Raw genomic sequence first — 23,459 nt, forward strand, 5'->3', positions numbered from 1 at the left:
ATTTAGGTTGATTGATTTCATGTCTTTACTACTGTGAATAGCATGATACTAATGATACATGTGCATGTGTCTTTATGGTACAACAATTTATTTATCTTTGAATATATACCTAAAAAATGGGATTGCTGGGTCAAATGGTCATTTTGCTTTGAGTTCCTTGAGAAATCGCCAAACTGCTTTGTTCTGTTTTCTCCTCAACCTCGCCAGCATGCTTTTTGTTTTTTATTTTGTTTTGTTTTGTTTTGTTTTTACTTTTAATAGCAATTCTGATTGGTGTGAGATGGTGTCTCATCATGGTTTCGATTTGCATTGCTCTCATGATTAGTGATGATGAGCATTTTTTCATACGCTTGTTCACCATATGTATGTCTTCTTCTGAAAAGTGTGTGTTCATATCTTTTGCCCACTTTTTAATGGGGTGGTTTGCTTTTGCTTGTTGATTTGTAAATTCCTTATAGATTCTGGATATTAGACCTTTGTCAGATGCATAGTTTGTAAGCATTTTCTCCCATTCTGTAGGTGGCCTGTTTACTCTGTTTATATGGTTTTTTTGCTATGCAGAAGCTCTTTTAGTTTAATTAAGTCACACTTGTCAATTTTTGCTATTGGTAAAATTGTTTTTGGCATCTTTGTTATGAAATTTTTGCCAGGACTTATGTCCAGAATGATATTTCCTAGGTTATCTTCCAGTGTTTTTATAGTTTTAAGTTTGACATTAAAGTCTTCAATCCATCTTGAGTTCATTTTTGTACATGGTGTAAGGAAGGGGTCCAGTTTCATTTTTCTACATATGTATAGCTGGTTATCCCAGCATCATTTGCTGAATAGGGAGTCCATTCTCCATTGTTTGTTTTTATTTACTTTGTTGTATATCAGATGGGTATAAGTATGCGGCATTATTTCTGGGATCTCTATTATGTCCATTGGTCTATGTGTCTGTTGTTGTACCAGGACAATGCGATTTTGGTTACTGTAGCATTATAGTATAGTTTGAAGTCAAGAAATGTGATATCTTCAGCTTTTTTCTCTTTACTTTGGATTGTCTTAACTATTCAAGCTCATTTTTGGTTTGATATGAATTTTAGAATACATTTTTCTGGTTTTGTGAATAATATCTTTAGTAGTTTAATAAGAATAGCATTGAATCTGTACTTTGCTTTGGGCAGTACGGCCATTTTAATGATATTGATTCCTTCTATCTACAAGAATGGAAAGTTTTTCAATTTGTTTCTGTCGTCTTTGATTTCACTGAGCAATATTTTAAGTCCTCATTGTAGAGATTTTTAACCACCCTGGTCAGTTGTATTCCAAAGTACTTTTTTGTGTAACTATTGTAAATGGGATTACATTCTTAATTTGGCCCTCAGCATGGATGTTGTTGGTACATAGGAATGCTATCATTGATTTTTGTACATTGATTTGGTGTCCTGAAACTTTGCTGAAGTTGTTTATTAGATCAAGGAGCTTTGGACAGAGACTATGGGGTTTTCTAGGTGTAGAATCATATCATCTGCAAACAAGGGTAGTTTTACATCCTCTCTTCCTAATTGGATGGATTTTATTTCTCTCTATTGCTTTATTGCTCTGGCCAGGACTTCCATTACTATGATGAGTGGGAATGATAAGAGAGGACATCCTTATCTTGTTTCCCTTTTCAAGGGGAATGCCTCCAGCTTTTGCCCATTCAGTATGATGTTGGCTGTGCATTTGTCATAGATGGCTTTTCTTATTTTAAAGTATGTTCCTTCAGTGCTTAGTTTGTTAAGGGTTTTTAACATGAAAGTATGTGGAATTTTATTGAAATCCTTTTCTGCATCTATTGAGATGATCATGTAGTTTTTGTTTTTAGTTCTGTTTCTGTGGTGAATCACTTCTGTTGATTTGTCTATATTGAACCAACCTTGCATCCCAGGCATAAAGCCTACTTGATTGTGGTGGATTAGCTTTTTGATGTGCTGCTGGTTTGCCAGTATTTTGTTGAAAATTTTTGCATCTGTGTTCATCAAAGATATTGGCCTGAAGTTTTCTTTTTTGTTGTTGTGACTCTGCCAGGCTTTGGTATCAGGATGATTTTGGTCTCATAGAGTGAGTTAGGGAGGAATGCTTCCTCCTCAATTTTTTGGAATATTTTCAGTAGGGTTGGTACTAGTTCTTCTTTATACATCTGGTAGAATTTGACTGTGAATCCATCTGGTCCTGGGCTTTTCCTGGTTGGTAGGCTCTTTTTTTACTGATTCAATTTCAGAATTCATTATTTGTCTGTTTAGGGATTCAATTTCTTCTTAACGCAAACTTGGGAGGTTGAATGGTTCCAGGAATTTATCCATTTCCTCTTGGGTTTCTAGGTCGTGTACACAGAGGTGTTCATAGTCTCTGAGGGTTCTTTTGTATTTCTGTGGGGTCAGTGGTAATGTCCTTCTTAATTCAGTCAGTCATGTCTGATTGTGTTTAGTTGGATCTTCTCTTTTTTTCTTATTTGTCTAGCTATTCATCCATCTATCTAATTAAGTCTTTCAAATAACTAAAATAACTAATTCCTGAATTCATTTATCTTTTATATGATCTTTTGCGTCTCAATGTCCTTCAGTTCGGCTCTGATTTTGGATATTTCTTGTCTTCTGCTGGCTTTGAATTTGGTTTGCTCTTGTTTCTCCAGTTCCTGTAGACATGATGCTAGATTGTTCATTTGATATATTTCTGACTTTTTTAATGTGGGCATTTAGCTCTATAAACTTCTTTCTTAACACTGCTTTAGTTATGTACCAGAGATTGTGGTATGTTGTATCTTTGTTTTCATTAGTTTGAAATATTTTATTTCTATCTTCATTTTATTATTTACCCAGAGATCATTCAGGAACAAGTTGTTTAATTTTCATGTAATGATATGGTTTTGAATGTTTTTCTTAGTATTGATTTCTGTTTTTATTGCACTATGTTCAGAGAGTGTGGTTGGTATGATTTTAGTTTTCTTTGATTTCTTACAGATTGTTTTTATGTCCAATTGTGTGGTCAATTTTAGAGTTTGTGCCATGTGGTGATGAGAAGCATGTATATTCTGTTTTTTGGGGGGTAGAGAGTTCTATAGATGTCTATTATGTCCATTTGTTCAAGTGTTGAATTCAGCTCCTAAATATCTTTTTTACTTTGTCACCTTGATCATCTGTCTATTACTGTCCATGGAGTATTGAAATTTCCCACTATTGTATGGAAATCAAAGTCTCTTTGTAGGTCTGTAAGAACTTGCTTTATGAATCTGCGTGCTCCTGTGTTGGATGAATATATATTTAGGATATTTAGATCTTCTTGTTGAATTGTACCCTTTACCATTATATAAAGTTTATCTTTGTCTTTTGTGATGTTTGTTGATTTAAAGTCTCTTTTGTCTGAAATTTGGATAACAACTTCAGTTTTTTTCTGTTTTCTTGGTAGACTTTTCTTCAACCCTTTACTTTGGGCCTGTGGATGTCACTGCATGTGAGATGGGCCTTGCATAACCTTGGTTCTTGCTTCTTTATGCAGCTTGTCACTCTGTGCCTTTAAATTGTGGCATTTAGCCCATTTATATCCAATGTTAATATTGATATGTACAAATTTGATCCTGTCATCATATTGTTAGCTGGTTATTATGTAGACTTTTTTATGTCATTGCTTTATACTGTGAGAGATCTGTGTATTTAAGTGTGTTTTTGTAGTGTTCACATTTAGCACTCCTTTCAGGAGCTCTTATAAGGCAGGCCTGGTTGTAATAAATTCCCTTAGAATTTGCTTGTCTGAAAAGGATTTTATTTCTTTTTTACTTATGAAGCTTAGTTTCATTGGATATGACATTCTTGGATTGAAATTCTTTTCTTTAAGAATGCTGAGTATAGGCCCCCAAACTCTTCTGGCTTATAGGGTTTCTGCTGAAAGGTACACTGTTAGCCTGATGGGTTCTCTTTGTAGATTTCCTGCTCCTTCTTTCTATCTGCCTTTAGAATTTTTTTCTTTCATTTTGAAGAGAATGAAAGAGAATCTGATGATTATGTGTCTTGTGGATGGTCTTCTTGTATAGTATCTTGCAGTTCTCTGCAGTTTTTAAATTTTAATGTTGGCCTCTCTAGTGAGGTTGGGACGTTTTAATGGACAATATCCTGAAATATGTTTTTCAAGTTGCCTACCTTTCCCCCATTTCCCTCAGTGACGCCAGTGAGGGGTAGATCTAGTCTCTTCACATAATCCCGTGTTTTTCAAGGGTTTTATCCATTCTTTTTTATTATTATTATTTTTGTCCATCTTAGTTAGTTCAGAGAGCCAGTCTTCACACTCTGTGATTCTTTCCTCAGCGTGGTCTCTTCTGCTGTTAATGCAATTACAATATGAACTTCTTGTAGTGTGCTTTTCAGCTCTGTTAGATCATTTTGGTTCTTTTTTATAATGGCCATTTCATCTACCAGCTCCTGTATTGTTTTATTGTAATCCTTAGTTTCTTTGGTTTGCATTTTGACTTCTTCCCTGATTCTCAATGATTTTCATTCCTACCCATATTCTGAATTCTATTTCTTTCATTTCAACCATTTCAGCTGAGTTAAGAATCCTTGGTGGGGAACTAGTGCGGTTGTTTGGAGGAAAAAAGACACGTGTTTTTTGAATTGCCAGAGTTCTTGCACTGGTTCTTTCTCATCTGTGTTTTCTGATATTCTTTCAACTATCTAATTTGAGTACAGTTAGTTGGCTTATTTGGATGTTTTCAGAGGAGTGAGTTTTTGTGCATGACCTTTATTTGTAATTGAGCTCTTGTCCTTGGTTTCACAGATGAATATATTAGCAAAGTATTTTTAATATTAAAGTTTGGACTGTGGTCCAGTGGATGGCACTTAACTGGAATGGCCAGTAGGTAGGCTATTAATCAGTCTCCTCTATTTCCTAAGGATTGTTGTGCCCCTTCTCAGTGCTCTGAAAGTGTGGACTCCTTTTGCACTTGACTCCTAGCTGTATATCTCAGTTTGGCACTCCCAGGCTATACACTGTAGCTCCAGGGCAAGCTCAGGCTTTATGTTCTTTCCCCAGTTACACACAGCAAGGGAAGGGACCTTGGCTGTGGCTGTGGCAGATGGCCTTTCACTTTTCTCTTGGTGCTCCACCCCAGAAAAATACAGAGCCACTACTAATCGGTACAATCAGCCTGGCGTGTGGTGGCTGCATTGTAGGCCCAAGCTTGTGGGTGATATGGCCGACTGGAGGTGTGGCTAAAGCACGCAGGGTTTTTGCTCCCACCACAGTCTGAGGGCAGCAAGGGCAATACCACTGCAGCAGCAGTGGCAGAGGGGCTTTTGGTTGTCCCTGGGTGCTCCACCTCAGGGAAACTCAAAACTGCTGCTACTGGGAATGTCCAGACAGAGAGTGGGGTGGCTGCACTGCTGGCCTGAGCTGGGTATAGAGGAGGAGGGTAAGGATTTACAGGTAGGAGAGTCTGAGCTTCTCTCTATATGATGACCATGTCCTCCTGGAAGAGTGAGTAAAACCTTTGGGCTCTTTCTTTCTTCTCCAGTCCAAAGGCAGGAGGGGCAGAACTACTGCCATGGCAGTGGCAGAGTGGCTCTTAGTTGACTGTTGGAGCACCTCCTTAAGGAAACACAAAGCCACTAGCAGTGGGAATGCTCAGCTGGAGATGGGGTGGCTGTTCCGTGGTCCTGAGCATGGGCCCTGCCTGGTAAAGAGTGAGAGGTGGGGGGCTCATGGGGAACAGAGACTGGGCTTCTGTCCATATGGCAGCTGTGGTGTCCTGGAGTTCCTGCATAGTGACCAGGCCCTTTGTTCCTCCCCAGTCCAAGGGCAGCTGCAGTCACAGAGAGGTTGCGAACTGTCTCTAGGGTTTTCTCACCACTGACTGAAGTATTAGGCATTGACAGGGTGGTTGTGCTAGGGGCCCAAATCCAGAGACACTGGGCAGTAAAGACTAGCAGAGGTGGAGACCTGCCTAGAAAGCAGTCTAACTGTTTTTCTGTAATGCTGCTGTGCTGTGCTGGGGGTTTGCATCAGTCTCCAACCACTACATTCCCTCCTGAGCCTGAGGGCAACAGGAGTGAGGACTGTGGAGCAGCGAAAAATGGTGACCTGCCTTGCCCTCTGGGATCTCTGTCCCAGGGAAGTACAGAGCTGCTACTGGCCCAGGAATCCAGGTGGGGGGTGGTTACCGAGGTCCTAGGATGGGAAGCCCTGCCCAGTGAGGAGTAGCAAGAGTGTGGACCCACATGGAAAACAGCCTACCCACTTCTCTGTAAGGAAATTATACTGTGTTGGGGGTCTGCATTAGTCCCTAATCCCTGCCCTTCCCAAGCCTAAGAGCAAAATGAGGGAGGGTTGCAGAGCAGCAAAAATGGCAGCCGGCCTCTTCCACCGGGAGCTCCATCCCAGAGAAGTACAGAGCTGTTCCGGACCCAGGAACTCAGGTGGGGCTGTAATGGACGGCAGGCCTTATCCTGCAAGGTGCAGCTGAGATGAGGCCTGCAATGTTTCACTGCTCAGCCTCGTAGATTTGGCCCCTTTACTGGGGGCATGCAAGTCTGGCCTCTGCTGCTACAGGAGCTACAGGCGCTGGTGCCAGAGTGTCTGGGGATGCAAGTCTCCTGGGACTCCATGTGTGCCTGAGTATGGCTCTGCCAAGACTCCACATGGTTCTCCATGTCAGCCTAGAGACACTGGTGGGGAGCTCACAGGGGAGATCTCCTGAGCCCAGGGATACAAAAGTTCATGGCAGAAGTGTGGGTCCCCAGGGACTCACTTACTCACAGTTTCCCCACAGTGGGAGGACTCCCCTGGCTCTGTGCCACCCCTAGGGCGGGCAGTTATCCAGTCTTACTCTCCTCTGTTCTCTATGTGTTATACTCTTTCCCTGATGAATTCCATTGTGTCTCCATCTGGATTTTTCAGATGAGCTAGTGTCCACTCGTCAGCCTTTCTTTTCTCCATGAGATTGACACACACCAGCTGCTTCTAGTTAGTTCTCTTGGTCTCCACCGCTTTCACTGTCTCTTTTTTTTTTTTTTTTTTTTTTTTTTTTTTACACTTGACTTAAGATCATCTGCTAGCACACAAATTGATGCCATTTCTTCTGTGGATACTGCCGCCACCTCTAAAGTACCTTGGAATGGAGATCATAAGCTCCTTCCATCCTCGGATGCCCTAAACCTGTTAGGAGAGTTTTATCAGGATCTGGGTTCTTTATTTCTCAGGGTTCCACATGTCTATATACTTAATTCTTCCATTCTTGTGTCTCTCTGTCCTCAGATACTTATTTCAGGAGGTAGGAAATGTGTCTATTTCAAGGAATTAAAACTTTAGTCAACAGTAAATTTCCTTTGGAAATAGGAACCCAAACTGTCAAAATCTTTTCTTGGGTAACCTTATTTTTATTTTCGTACCTCTCTTTCCTGAGACAATGATTGTCAGTGCTCTAGTGGTCTGGAAAAAGGATCAAGCAACAAGAAAAAATTATAGAGAGCCTGAAGGGAGGGCTTTGATTTTACTGTATTTTGAAATGTGATTTTGTCACACTATTGTGTTACAACATTTAGAAATCTGTTACAAAAATTTTTAGGGAATGTAATATTGGTGGTTATGAAGATTCCATAATATGTATGCAGATGGAAAAGACTAAGGTGAGAGTGATCTAAATAGACTAATTATAGCAAAATATCTTCTGGACAGGTGAAAAATTTACCTTGGTATACTCTTGTCTACTCATATGACTTGGTGGAATTGATCAGTTAAAACATTAAAAAGAGAAAAATAATTCATTTATTGATGACTTTGGACAAAGAAGAGAAAAAAAAAAAAAAAAAAAGACTTGCTATTAATGACATTCCCCCTATTCTTCCCAGATTGAAAAATAGATCATCAAATGGTATGGCCTTTTCTCCGATGAAGGTGTGGTTGATGATAGACAGTTATAATAAACACTCATACAGTCTGACTTGGCAGCTCTGGATTCAATTTCAAATTATGTCCAAAATTATCACCCCAAAAAGCAAGTTATGCCCTAAATAACCCTCATTCTGTATCTGGGACTTATCCCTCTTAAAAAGTTCTTCATGCTGCCTCACCACCCCTTTATTTCAATATAGAGATATTACTTAAGGCTTCTACATCAGCAGCTGGAAGATAATTTATTCCTCAGATAGAGAAGAGTGTTGGTCTAATTCATGTTGTCACAGTTGCTTTATCTTATTTAGAGAAGTAACACCATTCCTTTGGTCAAGGCGTCCTGACTCATGCAGTCATGGCCTGTTTATTATACATTTAAAGCAAAACTTAATGTTTAACTCTAGACATATGTGATACCACTTTTTATTTTTTCCAAGTTCATCTAAGCATAATAAAATTGGTAGGAAATTCTCCCAAATGTAGACTGACACTTGCTTTCCTCTTTTCTGATAACTCAGGGTGGTGATTATCACAAATAGAACTTTAAAATTCTAGTATATACTGCCAAGGACCATAAAAATATTTTTATCTTTTTTTTTTTTTAAAGAGAAGAATGGAGTACAATTCTCATTTTTCTACAAATATACTCTCTACCAGCTTTGCAAATTGTCTCTATTTGGTCTGATTACTTGCAATACTGAAAAGCTGTTTTGTTGATAACATAAGTGTATGGTATTTGCTAGGAGATACTTGGACCCAAAAAGTCACCACAGGAAAGCATCTTGAAGTTCTTTCTTTCAAAATGAGCAGAAACATAATTTCTTTTGTAAACAAGAGGAAAAAATAAAAAATGAAGTGTTCAATGTCTAGTCCATCAAACCTGTTTAAAATTGGAGCAAGAATGGGAAAATTCAAGTATTATTTGGAAGAACATTATTTCCACACTATAAATAAAATAGTTGAGGTAGGGCGCGGTGGCTCACGCCTGTAATCCCAGCACTTTGGGAGGCTGAGGCGGGCGGATCACGAGGTCAGGAGATCGAGACCATCCTGGCTAACACGGTGAAACCCCGTCTCTACTAAAAATACAAAAAATTAGCCAGGTGTGGTGGCAGGAGCCTGTAGTCCCAGCTACTCGGGAGGCTGAGGCAGGAGAATGGCATGAATCCGGGAGGTTGAGCTTGCAGTGAGCCGAGATCGCGCCACTGCACTCCAGCCTGGGCGACAGAGCCAGACTCCGTCTCAAAAAAAAAAAAAAAAAAAAAAAAAACTGAAAAAAGTTAATCAAGACACCTGCACACAGCTTTCTTAGTGCCAAGTTTTAAGAATCCAAAACAACAAAACCTGTCATGATTATACAATAACATAACTTTTTCTTGAAAAGATTTTATAGAACATCAATGCAATAAGGTTTTTTCCTCATATATTACTAGATATTTAGTTGTGTATTTTACTTGTAGATAATTTTGTTGTATATTTCTAGATATACTAAATATTTAGAAGAACTGAATCTGTGATGATAGTAAATTAGATTATATAAGCAAATCTCTGGAAAATGAAAATAAAATTCTAAACAATTTTAAAAGATCCAGAGTGATAACTAGCCTTACAAACTAAGTTATAATAGAAATCTGGTCTTAGAGTCTGTGTTGTAACATAATATAGAAAACACACAGAAAGAAAAGGTCCGTTCTACAGCAAACTGAGAATTGAATATGAATCTGAAAATCTGAATATGCAAATGGATATATGATACTAAGCAGCATTATAAAGAGTATAAAGAACTTGTCCGAGATAAACAGATGACCCAAGTCACTTTGCTCATTATAATTTTGGATGGAATGGCTGTATGGGAGTAGGAGAGAGGAAGACAGGCTTCTATGAAGAAAGGAGACTAGATTCACCCTTGGTTGTGTTTGCCTGTCTTAGCGTGCAGGTGTGGGAGTAGGCAGGGAAGGGTGAAAAGATGATAAATGAAGTATCATCAAGTTCATCTTGTAACAAGGGCTGAGGTTATTATTAAATACAGTGGGTCTTGGAAAATGAAGCTAAGATTTCCACCTTTCAGAGGAGTTTCCTTCTCCAGAAGGAAATATTCCTACCCCATAGAATAGAAGAAAAAGGACAGCTTTACTAGATGAAAACTCAATGCACAGTACCAAGGCAGCATTTGTGAAACCGTGGACAGCTGAGAGGCAGTTATGTGCTACTGATGCTCCGTCATGACAGTATTGATAGGGTCCTACTTTTGATTTCATCAGAGAAGCTGATGCTTGAGAGACCAGGAGGTTCTCCCAGACTCAAACAAAACAGAAATTCTGGACATTTCATCTACAGCATACTTATTGTACTTCCCTTGTCTGGAGGTAGGAATTTGAATAAATGATAATTTCTGTGACCCAGCTGGTAGGTGTTTGGTCAGATTTAATATTGTTTTTTAAAACTTGCTATTTGTTCTCTTGGGATTGTTTTGAAGTATGGCTTTCAAACGTTTCCCTCTATTCTATTCTGCATTTTCAGATTCCTATTGGTGTGCTCTTTATATCATATTTGTCACCAAACTTGGTGAAAGCAGGACAAAATATCTTTAATTCTACTATTCTAGAGTTTTAGGACTAAGATGTAACATATTTCCTATAAAGATGCAAACCAAAGAAAACAAAATGCACATGCCCAGGATTAAAAATAGTATATCTAAGTAGTAAAGAATCTCTCCCATGGCTCCGTAAATATCACCCACTGGTTGCCAGGAGACCCCAGAAAGTGCCTCTCTCATATACTTTTAACCTTCATTGATTATATGGTTGCACATGATAGGATCTCATTCTTCTTTATGGTTAAATAGTACTCCCTTGTGTACCTGTACCACATTTTCTTTATCCATTATTCCGTTGATGGACACTTAGGTTGCTTCCAAATCTTGACTATTGTGAATAGTGCTGCAATAATCATGGGAGTGCAGCTATCTCTTTCATATACTGATTTCCTTTCTTTTGGCCATGTATCTAGTAGTGGGATTTCTGGATCATATGATAGCTCTATTTTTAGTTTTATAGGAACTTCCATACTGTTCTCCATAGTCGTTGTACTAATTTGCATTCCCACCAACAGTGTGTGAGGGTTTCTTTTCTCTACGTTCTCATTAGCATTTGTTATTGCCTGACTTTTAGATAAAAGCCATTCTAACTGGTGTAAGATGGTGTCTCATCGTAAGTTTGATTTGCATTTCTCTGATAATCAGTGATGTTGAGCACCTTTTACATACTGGTTTATCACTTGTATGTCTTCTTTTGAGAAATTTTTTTTAGAACTTTTGCCCATTTTTAAATCGGATTATTAGATATTTTCCTATAGAGTTGTTTGAATTCCTTATATATTCTGTTTAATTCCTTGTCAGATGGGTAGTTTGCAAATATTTGCTCTCACCCTGTGGGTTGTCTCTTTACTTTGTTGATTCTTTCCTTTGATGTGCAGAAGCTTTTTAAGTTGATGTGATTCCATTTGTTCATTTTTCTTCAGTTATCTGTGCTTGTAGGGTATTACTCAAGAAATCTTAGCCCAGTCCTATCTCCTGGAGACTTTCCCCATGTTTTCTTTCAGTCGTTTCATAGTTTGATGTCTTAGATTCATGTCTCTAATCAATTTTGATTTGATTTTTGTATATAGCATGATGGGGTCTCTTTTCTTCTTTTGCATATGAATATCCAGTTTTTCTAGCACCATTTATTGAAGAGACTGTCCTTTCCCTGGTTACATTCCTGGCACTTTTGTCAAAGTTAACGTCACTATAGTTATATAAATTTATTTCTGGGTTCTCAATTCTGTTCCATGGATATTAGTGTATTTTTTTTTTTAATGCCAGTACCATGTTATTTTGGTTACTATAGCTCTGTAATATTATTTAACGTCAGATAATATGATTCTTCCAGTTTTTTGTTTTTGTTTTTGTTTTTGTTTTCCTTTTGTTTAATATAGTTTTGGCTATCTGGGTCTTTTGTGCTTCCACATACAGTTTAGAATTTTTTTTTTTTCTATTTCTTTGAAGAATGTCATTGGTATTTGACAGGGATTGCATGGAATCTGTAGATTGCTTTGAGTAGTATGGACATTTTAACAATATTGATTCTTGCAATCCATGACCATGAGATATCTTTTCATTCTTTTGTGTTCTCTTCATTTTCTCGAATCCATGTTTTATAGTTTCCATTGCAGAGATCTTTCACTTCCTTGGTTAATTCCTAGGTATTTTATTTTAATTGTAGCTATTTTGATTACTTTATTGATTTCTTTTGCAGATTGTTCACTTTTGGCATATAGAAATGCTACTGATTTTTCTATGTTGATTTTGTAACTTGCAACTTTACTGAATTTGTTTATCAGTTCTAATACTTGTGTGTGTGTGTGTGTGTGTGTGTGTAGTCTTTATGTTTTCCAAGTATTAGATTGTATCGTCTGCAAATAAGGATAGTTTGACTTCTTCCTTTCCAATTTAGATGATCATTATTTTGTTTTCTTTCCTGATTTTTCTTGCTAAGACTTCCAGTACTATATTGAATAACAGTGGTGATAGTGGGCATCCTGGTCGTGTTCCAGATCTTACAGGAAAGGCTTTCAGTTTTTCCTCATTCAGTATGAGAGTAGCTATGGGTTTGTCATATCACGCTTTTATTATGTTGAGGTATGTTCCATCTATACCCAGTTTTTGAGGGTTTTTATCATCAAAGGGCATTGAATTTTATTAAGTGCTTTTTCAGAATCAATTGAAATGATCATATGGTTTTTCTCTTTCATTCTGTTGATGATATATCACATTGATTGATTTGAATATATTGAACCATCCTAGTATCCCTGCGATAAATCTCATTTGGTCATGATTAATGATCTTTTTAATACAATGTCGAATTTGTTTGTTAGTATTTTGTTGAGGAATTTTGCATCAATATTCACCAAGGAGATTGCTTATAGTTTTCTTTTTTGGATGTCTCTGTCTAGTTTTGGTATCAGAGTATTATTGTCTTTATAGAATGAGTTTGAAAGTACTTCCTCCTCCTATTTTTATTATTATTATTTTTTTTTGGAATAGTTTGAGTGGGATTGGTATTAGTACTTCTTTAAATATTTGGTAGAATTCAGTAGCAAAACCATTGGGTTCTGGCCTTTCCTTTGCTAGGTGACTTTTTATTATAGCTTGATACTTGTTATTTGCTGTATCTTGTTACTTGATATTAGTTTGTTTGATGTTTTGGATTTCTTCATGGTTCAGTCTTGGTGGGTTGTATGTGTCTAGGAATTTATTTGTTTCTTCTTGCTTTTCCAATTTATTGCCATATGTTTGTTCATAGTGGCCACTAATGATCCTCTGAATCTCTGCAGTATTAGTTGCAATGTTTTCTTTTTCATATCTGATTTTATTTCTTTGGATCTTCTCTCTTCTTTTTAGTTAGTCTGGCTAAAGGTTTGTCAATTTTATATAACTTTTTAAAAAACAAACCTTTTGTTTCATTGATCTTTTATATTGTTTTCTTCATTTCAAATCCATTTATTTCTGCTCTGATCTTTATTATTTCTTTTCTTCTAATTTTGGCTTCAGTCTGCTCTTTCTTTTCTAGTTTTTAAAGATGCATCATTCGGTTGTTTTGTTTATTTGAAGTTTTTCTCCTTTCTTGATGTAGGCACTTATAGCTATAAATTTCCCATTTAGTAAAAATTTCAGTATATCTAATTGAGTCAAGAGTTTTTCCTGCTGATGGGTTCGTGGTCTCACTAACTTTGAAGAATGAAGCTGAGGACCTTCGCAGTTAGTGTTACAGCTCAAAAAGAGTCCACAGACCAGGAGAGTGAACAGCAGCACAGTTTATTGAACAAAGCAAAATGAAACCTTCCACATGGTGGAAGGAGACCTGGAATTGTGGCCGTTGCTGGCTCGGGTGCCTGGGACTTATATCCCTGTGTTACCCCCTCCCTTTCTTTCTTTTTGTCCATTGAGAGTGGTTATTTTTTCAGTCGTCCCTTGGAGTGATTAATTTTGAATCCTTCACTCGATTTGTTAAGAACTCAAAACCTTGAGTCACAGGGGTCTTTTGTGAAAGTCCCCAAACTGGCCCAAGAAGCCTTACCAACTCCACTCCTCACTATTGGTTTTGGTACTTTGTATTTTCATTATCATTTGTTTTAAGAAAGTTTTCGATTTTCTTATCAATTTCCTCATTGACCCCTGGTTATTCGGTAACATGTGTTTAATTTCCATGTGTTAGTGTAATTTCCAAAATTTATCTTGTTACTGATTTTTAGTTTTATTCTGTTGCAGTCAGAGAAGATACTTGATATTATTTCAAATTTTTGAATGTGTTAAGACTTGTTTTGTGACCTAAGGTATGGCCTATATTTGAGAATGATCCATGTGCTGAGGAGAATGTGTATTCTGCAGGTGTTGGATGAAATGTTCTATGAATAACTATTTGATCCATTTGTTCTACAGTGGACATTAGGTCTGATGTTTCTTTGTTGATTTTTCTTTCTGGAAGATCTGTCCAGTGCTGAAAGTGGAATGTTAAAGTCTCCAGCTATGTTTGTTTGGGGATCTATCTGGCTCTTTAGCTTTAATAATATTTGCTTTATATATATATGGGCACTCCAATGTTGAGTATATATGTATATTTACAATTGTTATATCTTCCTGATAAATTGATATGTTTATCATTATATAGTGACCTTCTTTGTATCTTTGTGTAGTTTTTGTCTTTAAATCTTTTGTTTCATATAATTGCAGCTATTCCTGCTGTTTATTGGTTTCCATTAGCATAGAATATATTTTTCCATGTGTTTATTTTCAATTTATATGTGTCTTTATAGGTGAAGCGTGTTTCTCATAGGCTACAGGTCATTTCATCTTTTTTTTTTTAATCCATTCATCCACTCTATGTCTTTTGATTAGAGATCTTAATCCTTTTATATTCAATGTTATTGTTTATGACTAAGGACCTATTGCTTCCATTTTGTTATTTGCTTTCTGATTGTCTTATGGTTTGTCTTCCTTCTTTCTTTCTTTCCTGTCTTCCTTTCAGTGAAGGTGATTTACTCTGGTGATATGATTTTCTTGACTTTTTATTTTTTATGTATCTGTTGTACATTTTTTTGGTTTGAGGCTATCATCAAGCTTGCAGATACTATCGTACAACCCTTTATTTTAAGCTGATAACAACACTTGCATAAACCGACAAGAAAAATAACTAGTAAAAACTCTGTACTTCATCCCCCTGCTTTTTAACTTTTTGTTGTTTCTATTTATACCTTATTTTACTGTCTATGTCTTGATAAGTGGTTGTAGTTATTTTTGTTTCATAATTTAGTCTTTCTACTTAAGATAAGAATATTTTATACACCACAGTTACAGTGTTATAATATTCTGTGTTTCCTGTGAACATACTATTACCATTGAGTTTTGTGTCTTCAGATGATTTCTTATTCCTCATGAACTTTCATTTTTTATTGAATAACTTTCTTTAGCATTTCTTATAGGACAGGTCTGGTGTTGATGAAATCCCTCAGCTTGTATTTATTTGCCTGGGAAAGTCTTTATTTCTCCTTCCTGTTTGAAGGATATTTTAACCAGATATACTCTTTAGGATTTTTTAAGTATGACATGCCACTCTCTCCTGGCCTGTAAGGTTTCTGCTGAAAAGTCTGCTGCCAAATGTATTAGAACTCTATTGTATGTTATTTATTTCTTTTCTCTTACTCCTTTAGGATCCTTTATCCTTGACCTTTGGGAGTTTGATTATTAAATGACTTGAGCCAGTATTCTTTGGGTTAAATCTGCTGGTAGTTCTATAATCTTTTGTACTTGGATATTGATATCTTCCCTAGGTTTGGGAAGTTCTTCATTATTATTCCTTTGAATCAACTTTCTACCTCTATCTTTTTCTCTGTCTCCTCTTTAATGCCAATAACTCTTACATTTGCCCTTTTGAGGCTATTTTCTAGATCGTGTAGGCATGTTTCATTGTTTTTTGTTCATTTTGTCTCTTGCCTCCTCTGACTGTGTATTTTGAAATGGGTTGTCTTCAAGCTCACTAATTCTTTCTTGGGCTTGCTCAATTCTGCTATTAAAAAACTCTGATGCATTCTTCAGGTTGTCAGTTGCATTTTTCAACTCCAGAGTTTCTTGATTTTTTAAATTATTTCAGTCCTTTGTTAAATGCCTCTGATAGAATTCTAAATTCCTTCTCTGTGTTTTCTTGAATTTTTTGAGTTTTCTCAAGACAACTACTTTGAATTCTCTGTCAGAAAGGTCACTCTGTCTGTTTCCCCGGGATTTGTTTCTGGTGGCTTGTTTAGTTCGTTTGGTGAGTTCATGTTTTCCTGGATGATATTGATGCTTGTGGATGTTTGTCTGTGTCTGGGCATTTAAGCATTGGGTGTTTATTGTATTCTTCACAGTCTGGACTTCTTTGTATTCATTATTTGGAAAGCTTTTCAGGTATTTGAAAGGATTTGGATGTTGCTAAAGATGTATCTGCTTTAGGAAGTACCACAAGCCCAGTAACACTGTGGTTCTTGGCAGACTCTTACTACCTTAATGGTCTTGGATAAGAGCTAGAAGAATTCCCTTAATTACCAGACAGAGACTCTTGTTCTTTCCCCTTACTTTTTCCCAAACAAACAGAGTGTCTCTGTTTGGAGCCACCTGGAACTGGGGATGTGGTGAGAGAAGCACCCCTGTGGACCCCACCCCTGAGACTGCACTGGGTCAGATCTAAACCCAGCACAGCACTGGGTCTTGTCCAAGACCTGCTGTAACCACTCTGGCTACCACTTAAGTTTGTTCAAGGCCATGGGTCTCCATAATCAGCAGGTAGCAAAGCCAGCCAGACTTGTGTCTTTCCCTTTAGGGTGGCAAAATCCCCCAGGACCTGAACAGGTCCAAAGGTGCCAACTGGAAGTCAAAACCTTAGAATTCTACCTGGTGTTCTCTTGTGCTGTGGCTGAGCAGGCACTCAACCTATGAGAAACAGTCCTTCTCCACAAGCAGAGGAGCCTTACTCTGTGCCACTATCAAAGACCCTTGGGGAGTATTGCCAGGCTACCACCAATATTCACTTATGGCCCACGGCCTCTTAAGTCAGCTTGTGGTGAATATGCCTACCCTGGCAGTAAAAACATCAAATATTTGCTTTAGCTGCAGATGTAGCCTTTTATGACTTTATATGCAGAAGCGTAAAAGAAAGGAAATAAGTCAGTAAAGACAAGGAGACAATACAGAAATTGAGAGAAAAAAAAAACAGCAGATGGCTAATAATGAGAGAAATATGAGAAACAGCAACTTGGACAGCAAATAGAAAGTGTCTAGTAGTGGAAAACAGAGCTGGTAACAGGCAAACAATCAACCGTACACCCACGTAAAATTAGGTATCGGCTCCATAAACCTCAAGGAATTATACAGCAGCCATATAGCTAAACAAGGATAATGCTAATGCTAGACCATATGACAGAAACAACTGAAGTCATTCCGCCCATTGTTTTATACTGTTTGTGTCTCCTCATAGAGCATGCATTAGCGTTAGTATGGTAAGGACTGGCATTTGCTATATACACATCTTTTTTTTTTTTTTTTGAGACAGAGTATCATTCAGTCAGGCTGGAGTGCAATGGCGTGATATCAGCTCACTGCAACATCCGCCTCCTGGGTTCAAGCAATTCTCCCTTCCTCAGCCTCCCGAGTAGCTGGGATTACAGGTGCCTGCCACCATGCCGGGCTAATTTTTGTATTTTTAGTACAGACAGAGTTTCACCATGTTGCCCAGGCTGGTCTCGAACTCCTGACCTCAGGTGATCTGCCCGCCTCAGCCTCCCAAAGTGTTGGAATTACAGATGTGAGTCACTGTGCCCAGCCTACATATCATTTTTAAAAATATGGGCAAGTTGTAACTAGTTAGAACTTTCTGCTTATCTTCTAAATAAAAACTGTTCTGTCAGTTTTTGCCTGTGATTCCAGAAAATCAAAAATTGTATCATCTTTTTCTCTTTGTTTTTATTTGTGTGTGTGTGTAGAACTTCAACTTGTCATTAAATTTACAAATTTACCAGCAAGTTCTTACCTTCCTAGCATGCTTATTAAAAAGATTCCTTACATCTTCTTGGTAGTCTGCTAAAGCAGAAATGGTTTCTGTGATTATTACAGACTCTAATGTAGAAAATAAATAAATAAATAAAACATAGTTTTCTCCTGTTAGCTGTCTGTACCTTCAGTTATAATTTTATTTGCTTGATACATGGAAACAAATTGCAAGCTTTATGATTATAACCATTTATTAAAGTTTGTCTTAAGAAAAAAATCCATAATGTTTTTCAAGTTGTAAACCATGACATTCAGAATATTCTTCTGAAGCATTAAAACTATTTTTCATTAAGACCAAGAAAAATTTTTACCAAAAGAAACAAACTATTATGGGTTTTAATGATACAATTTTTCAACTACAGGGGAGGATATATTTCTTTTTGCTAATGCTACCCTCTAGTGGAATAATGGGCAACAGAAAAGAGCGTGGTTTTGGAGTGCTGAGCGTATCCTTAATTTAACTGCAGAAGAGAACATTTGCACAGAAGCCGATTTATGTATATTTTTCTTCAGATGTCCCTGAGCATAAATAAAATTAACTATTGATTATGCTTGTTGGCATTGCATTTCAATACATTTCTCCTCTTGAAATAATGCATTGTGGAAAAACTGTATGCAACTAGCTGCATTTGTAGCCACAATAAAAGATTATAACCCCAAAGTATGTACAACGTGTCATTAAAAGAAATACTACTACAATAACTACGTTAATTTATTCTTCATCCTGTCAATAGAAAATAAAGGGGGAGGAGAAACAATCTTTTCATAGTCTTCAGTCATTGACAGCCTTAGGTGTCAGTTTGTGAATCCACTGTAATTTAAGTTAGAAGGGGAATCCAATTAATACTTCCCAAGCAAATAGAAACTTCATTGTATTCAACACTGTGAACAACCGTGTTGACATAACTGGAAAAGTATATACATTTTTTTTGTTTGTTTGTTTCTGAAGAATCAAGTTTTCCAAAAAGTACCTTGTGACATTAAGGTTTTAAATTTCCCCTGAGAGTAATAAAGAATAAAATGTATAAGAACATAACGAGCTCAGTGGAAACTCACCCATGGAAAAATTGCAGTGTTGGGCTCCTTCCTTTCTAACCTTCAGAAGTTACAATTTAGGGGTGCTACAGGATTTCCACACCCTTAGTTACCACATCCACTCATTAAGTTAATTGACACTCTTGGAAAGAGCACAAAAAAGTGTGAATGCTAATGTTTTACATATTTACCCCCTGCACGGAGCCTCAAGATCAATACCCTTCACAGTCCTCATTATAGAGAACCAAAGCTTCTAGGTTCATTTACTTGTTCAGATTCTAAAGTGCATAATTTATTTTAAAAATCTTTTTCATAGAAGAGATTGTGAATACTATATTTCAAAACAGAAGAAATGATATCTTTTATTTTTCAGTTTTGTGTACGGTTCAAGTTCTCCTATTGGAGTATGCAGGTTTATTCCTATTGACTACTCAGAATCCAACTCTATGGTTAATATAAAAGGAAGGACTGTTTGATAGTAAGAGATAATTATTCTGACTTCTTTGCAAAAAGAGAAGTTTATGATCTGTTAATTTATGTATTCCCAACCTAATACTGTACAGGAAAATTGTTGTGTCTAAGCAAATATCAAAGAATATGTAGAATTTTTTAAATTTTGTTTTTACTAACAAGTGAGAAAAAGGTGACTTGGAGGGGAAGAACAGATAATTAACAAATTTAAGTTTCAGATCAAATATGTTTGACCCACACTTCCCAAAACACTCTAGGGGGGTAAGGATTATTAAAATATTATAAATAAATAAATCTGCCATATGAATAAGCATTATTTATTGACAAAATATAATATACAATTGTCTATAAAAGGTAAGATGATTCAGAAAAAAATGGTTTTGCTTTCAGGGGACTTGATTTATTATTTTAGCTCTGACAAATAAGTAGATTAATTTAGTTAAAGTCACTAGCCTATCTGCGGATCAGTATTTTTACTAGCTTAATGGCAGTTAAATGACACAAAGACAAGGATATCTTTTCCTTGAGTCACAACAGTATCCTCACTGAAGTGCTAAATACCTGATGAAAATGGGAAATACCTGATAACTATTTATTTCATGAACTTGACAATGCATGAGTAACAATGTATATATAGCTCCAAATTGGAAAAATAAAATAAGATACATATAAATTGCTCTGAAAAAATTTTAGTAAATTAACATTGTTTTCTGTGTATAAATATATCTATTCTTAAGTGTCATTATTGTAGTGCACTGCAGAGAAAATCTCCTTTTATCGTGTAAAATGGCAACAAAGGATGTTTCTCAGTTTGTAGCTGAAATGTTCTAATCATAGTATTATGTTAAGTATATAAAATAATTTACATAGCTACAAAAACATATAAAGAGCATTTAAAAAAAAATACTTTACTCCTGCTTCACAGAATGTAGCTTTTAAAGAAACTTGTTCTTGTTTTCAAATGTTAAAATGTTACCACTTACCATTAGAAGTTTGAAAAAATTCAAGGGTCACTTCAGTCTCCAAAAGGTATGTTTTTGAGGGTGAAAAGCTGTATTCCAGGGCAATGGCCTTCAGTTGATATCCACACATTAATATTGTATGAGAACTCTGACAGTTTCCTCTGAGGTGCCAGTCTGAAGTGAGAGTAATGGAATTGAGAGGATGGAAGGCTGACAGTGGCAAATGAGTTGTGTGATATGAAGAGTGGGAGTCAATCTAGTAACTGTATCCCTAACCTGGTTTCAACGGAAGTAATAAACTCTTAATTGTGTTTTACAGGATATGAATGATTATCCTCCTGTCTTTAGTAAACGAATATACAAAGGGATGGTGGCTCCAGATGCAGTCAAGGGTACACCTATCACAACAGTTTATGCTGAAGATGCAGACCCTCCTGTAAGTAGAAGGCATTGATTAACATTCTGAACTGTACTGAGAAAAATCCTTAACACTCATAAATGACCCAATCACAAGACAGCAAAAGTAGTCTCTGTGAATTTCACCCTATTTATTCGTACATTTCATGTTATTTTGCTTATTTCTTCCACAGGTACACAGCGTATTTCAAATGACTATTACTGAACCTAGACAATAAAGAATACGCTTTTTGTTTTTCCAGAATGCACAATGTAGTATTTACTACTTTATCTAACAATGATAAATATAGGTAAAAAGAATTGTCTACATTTGTAAGCTTCACTTAATCTGGATATGTTTTCAATTTATGTATTTTCCATTGTATGCATGTATGACTATTTTGTTAGCAAACTCCAAATCAACACATCACATAAAACTTATATTGAATATGTTTATTTTGGTAAATTAAAAAGCTTAAGATTGCTTATAGAAAATAAGTAACAGATTCTTTTATCATACAGAACTTTACTTCTTTTGAGAATTCCGAATTATATTTCAAGGCAAGGTTTTTAATTATTATTAGAGCAGGAGTGATAAAATACCATATAGAATTAATAGTATACATATAAAAAATGCTTTCTATAAATACCTTGAGTGTTTTATAAATATTAATTATTATCCTAAGAACTGAATGATGACTTAAATTTTTCTTTGAGTGTGTAGGCTCACACTGTAAGTTGGTGGCTGACAAATTTTAGAAAAATGCAAATAAAAGTTAAATTAACTATTTTAGAAGAGTAAGAAAATAAAATCCTGAATCTTATAATTTAAAAGTTCTGTTTTCTATTGCTAATATAAATAGTATTTCTTTTAATGCTTGTATTTAATTAAAGGTGAATGGCCATCATAACATTTTTCACCTTCAATTTGGACAAGTCTTTATAAACTCTATTGTGACTATAAAGAATCAAAATATACTAATGTTAACATGAAAGTGGTGGGCTTTAATTCAGAAACTCCTTTTCTTAAGTGTGTTAAAATGTCTTTGAAACTGCTCTATTGCGTTTTGGGATATATGATAGTCAAAATTTCATAGACTTGAACCCATCAATAGAGATGGTGAATGTGAAACTGGCAATTTGTCTGTTTTTTAAGTACATTGTAACATGTACAATATACTTTGAAATTAGGAATATGTATTCAATTTTATTCAACATATGTGTTTTTAGCACCAACTATATACTGGTCATTGTGGTAACCAGTTTTTGCTCTCAAGAAACTGAAAATTTTATAGAAAAGACGGAATTGCAAATAGAAACCATAACACTCTGTAATAAATAAGTATAAGCAAACACAATACTCACATACGTTTTTTAAAATTTTTCATCAGCACAGAATTTAATATAGAGTTTAACGGCGTTAATGATGAGAGACTAAAAGTAGCGCTATTTTTCACCTACATAGGACAGCCCTCAAAGTCTTCATATAGACAGTAAATTCCTTACTTCCCTTTTGGTACTAATGACTGTGGTGCCTGGCTTGGCATGCAGAGCACAGCCACCAAGGTGCAGAAAGTTGTCTTGGTCTGCTGTCTGTTCTATAAAGAAGATAAATACTTATCGATAGTATTTATCTAAAGAGAAAGCTCTGTTTTTACACTTTGAAGCCCTTTTAAATAAATTTGCCAGATTTAAATTTCATGTTTCTTTGGAAGAGGTTTTCAGTTTTGCATTCCCAGCAGTAATTTTTAGAGTTTAATAATTGATGTTGGCCTTTCATTAGATAGAAAGTGGATACCAGTCATTCAATTGACATACGGAGTCTATTTACTTCAGTTGAGTATATATTTATTAGACTCAGTTTTCCCCCTTGAAATACCAACAATCTTTTGATATAGCTATGAGCAGAATTGAGGTTTTGAATCGTTGCTGCAAATTGGATCCCTTAAGTGAGCATAGTTGCAATTTGGTTGCACCTGCACGAATCCTAAATTAAAGCTCAATTCCAGGAACATTTTTGAAATTACTATATTACATAATTTTTTTAATGTTATGCTTGATTTTTACCCTTATTTTATGTTGGTACCATAAAGACAGAATAATTATTATTCGGATAGGCTTGCCAAGTGTTTTCTACTCTGTTACTGTTATAAATGTTTATTAGTTAGAAGAAAATAGTTTCAATTTCATGTTCTTCAGGGATCTTGTGCCACTACCTGGGGCTGTAAGTATCTATCTTAACACTGTAGGTTTATTTGATAGTCTCTCTTCTGAACTAGAATGTAAGGTCCTTGAGGGCAGGAATCAAAATTTATTTCAGTTTGTATTTCCATGTCTAACTCTAAGCCTGCTACTTACTAGTCTGCCAGGAAACATTTGTTGAGTAATAGGTGAATACATAAATGGTTATTCTGTATTCTTCAGGATTGACAAAATGTGCCAGATTTTCAGAAATTTAGTTTTATACTACCCTAGAAAAAATTCTTAATATCTCCAAGACTTAGTTTGGCCATTTAAGGGCTAGGAGAATTAAATGATTGATGTATATACATGCTCAACCAGGCTTCTGAGCCGCA

At 36.1% G+C, this 23,459-nt stretch overlaps 1 protein-coding gene across 3 annotated transcripts in view; it reads left to right on the forward strand.

The window, feature by feature from the left end:
- PCDH15 (protocadherin related 15) overlaps nt 1-23,459 on the forward strand; it is a 1,784,920-nt gene that overhangs the window by 1,597,401 nt on the left and 164,060 nt on the right. For all 3 annotated transcript variants that reach the window (XM_050805159.1, XM_050805156.1, XM_050805157.1), the window contains one exon: nt 20,807-20,923. In XM_050805159.1, the coding sequence (XP_050661116.1) occupies nt 20,807-20,923 (117 nt within the window). The remainder of the gene's footprint in view (nt 1-20,806; nt 20,924-23,459) is intronic.

The sequence above is a fragment of the Macaca thibetana genome, chromosome 9 (genome assembly GCF_024542745.1).
Source record: "Macaca thibetana thibetana isolate TM-01 chromosome 9, ASM2454274v1, whole genome shotgun sequence".
NCBI classification, from domain to species: Eukaryota; Metazoa; Chordata; class Mammalia; order Primates; family Cercopithecidae; genus Macaca; species Macaca thibetana.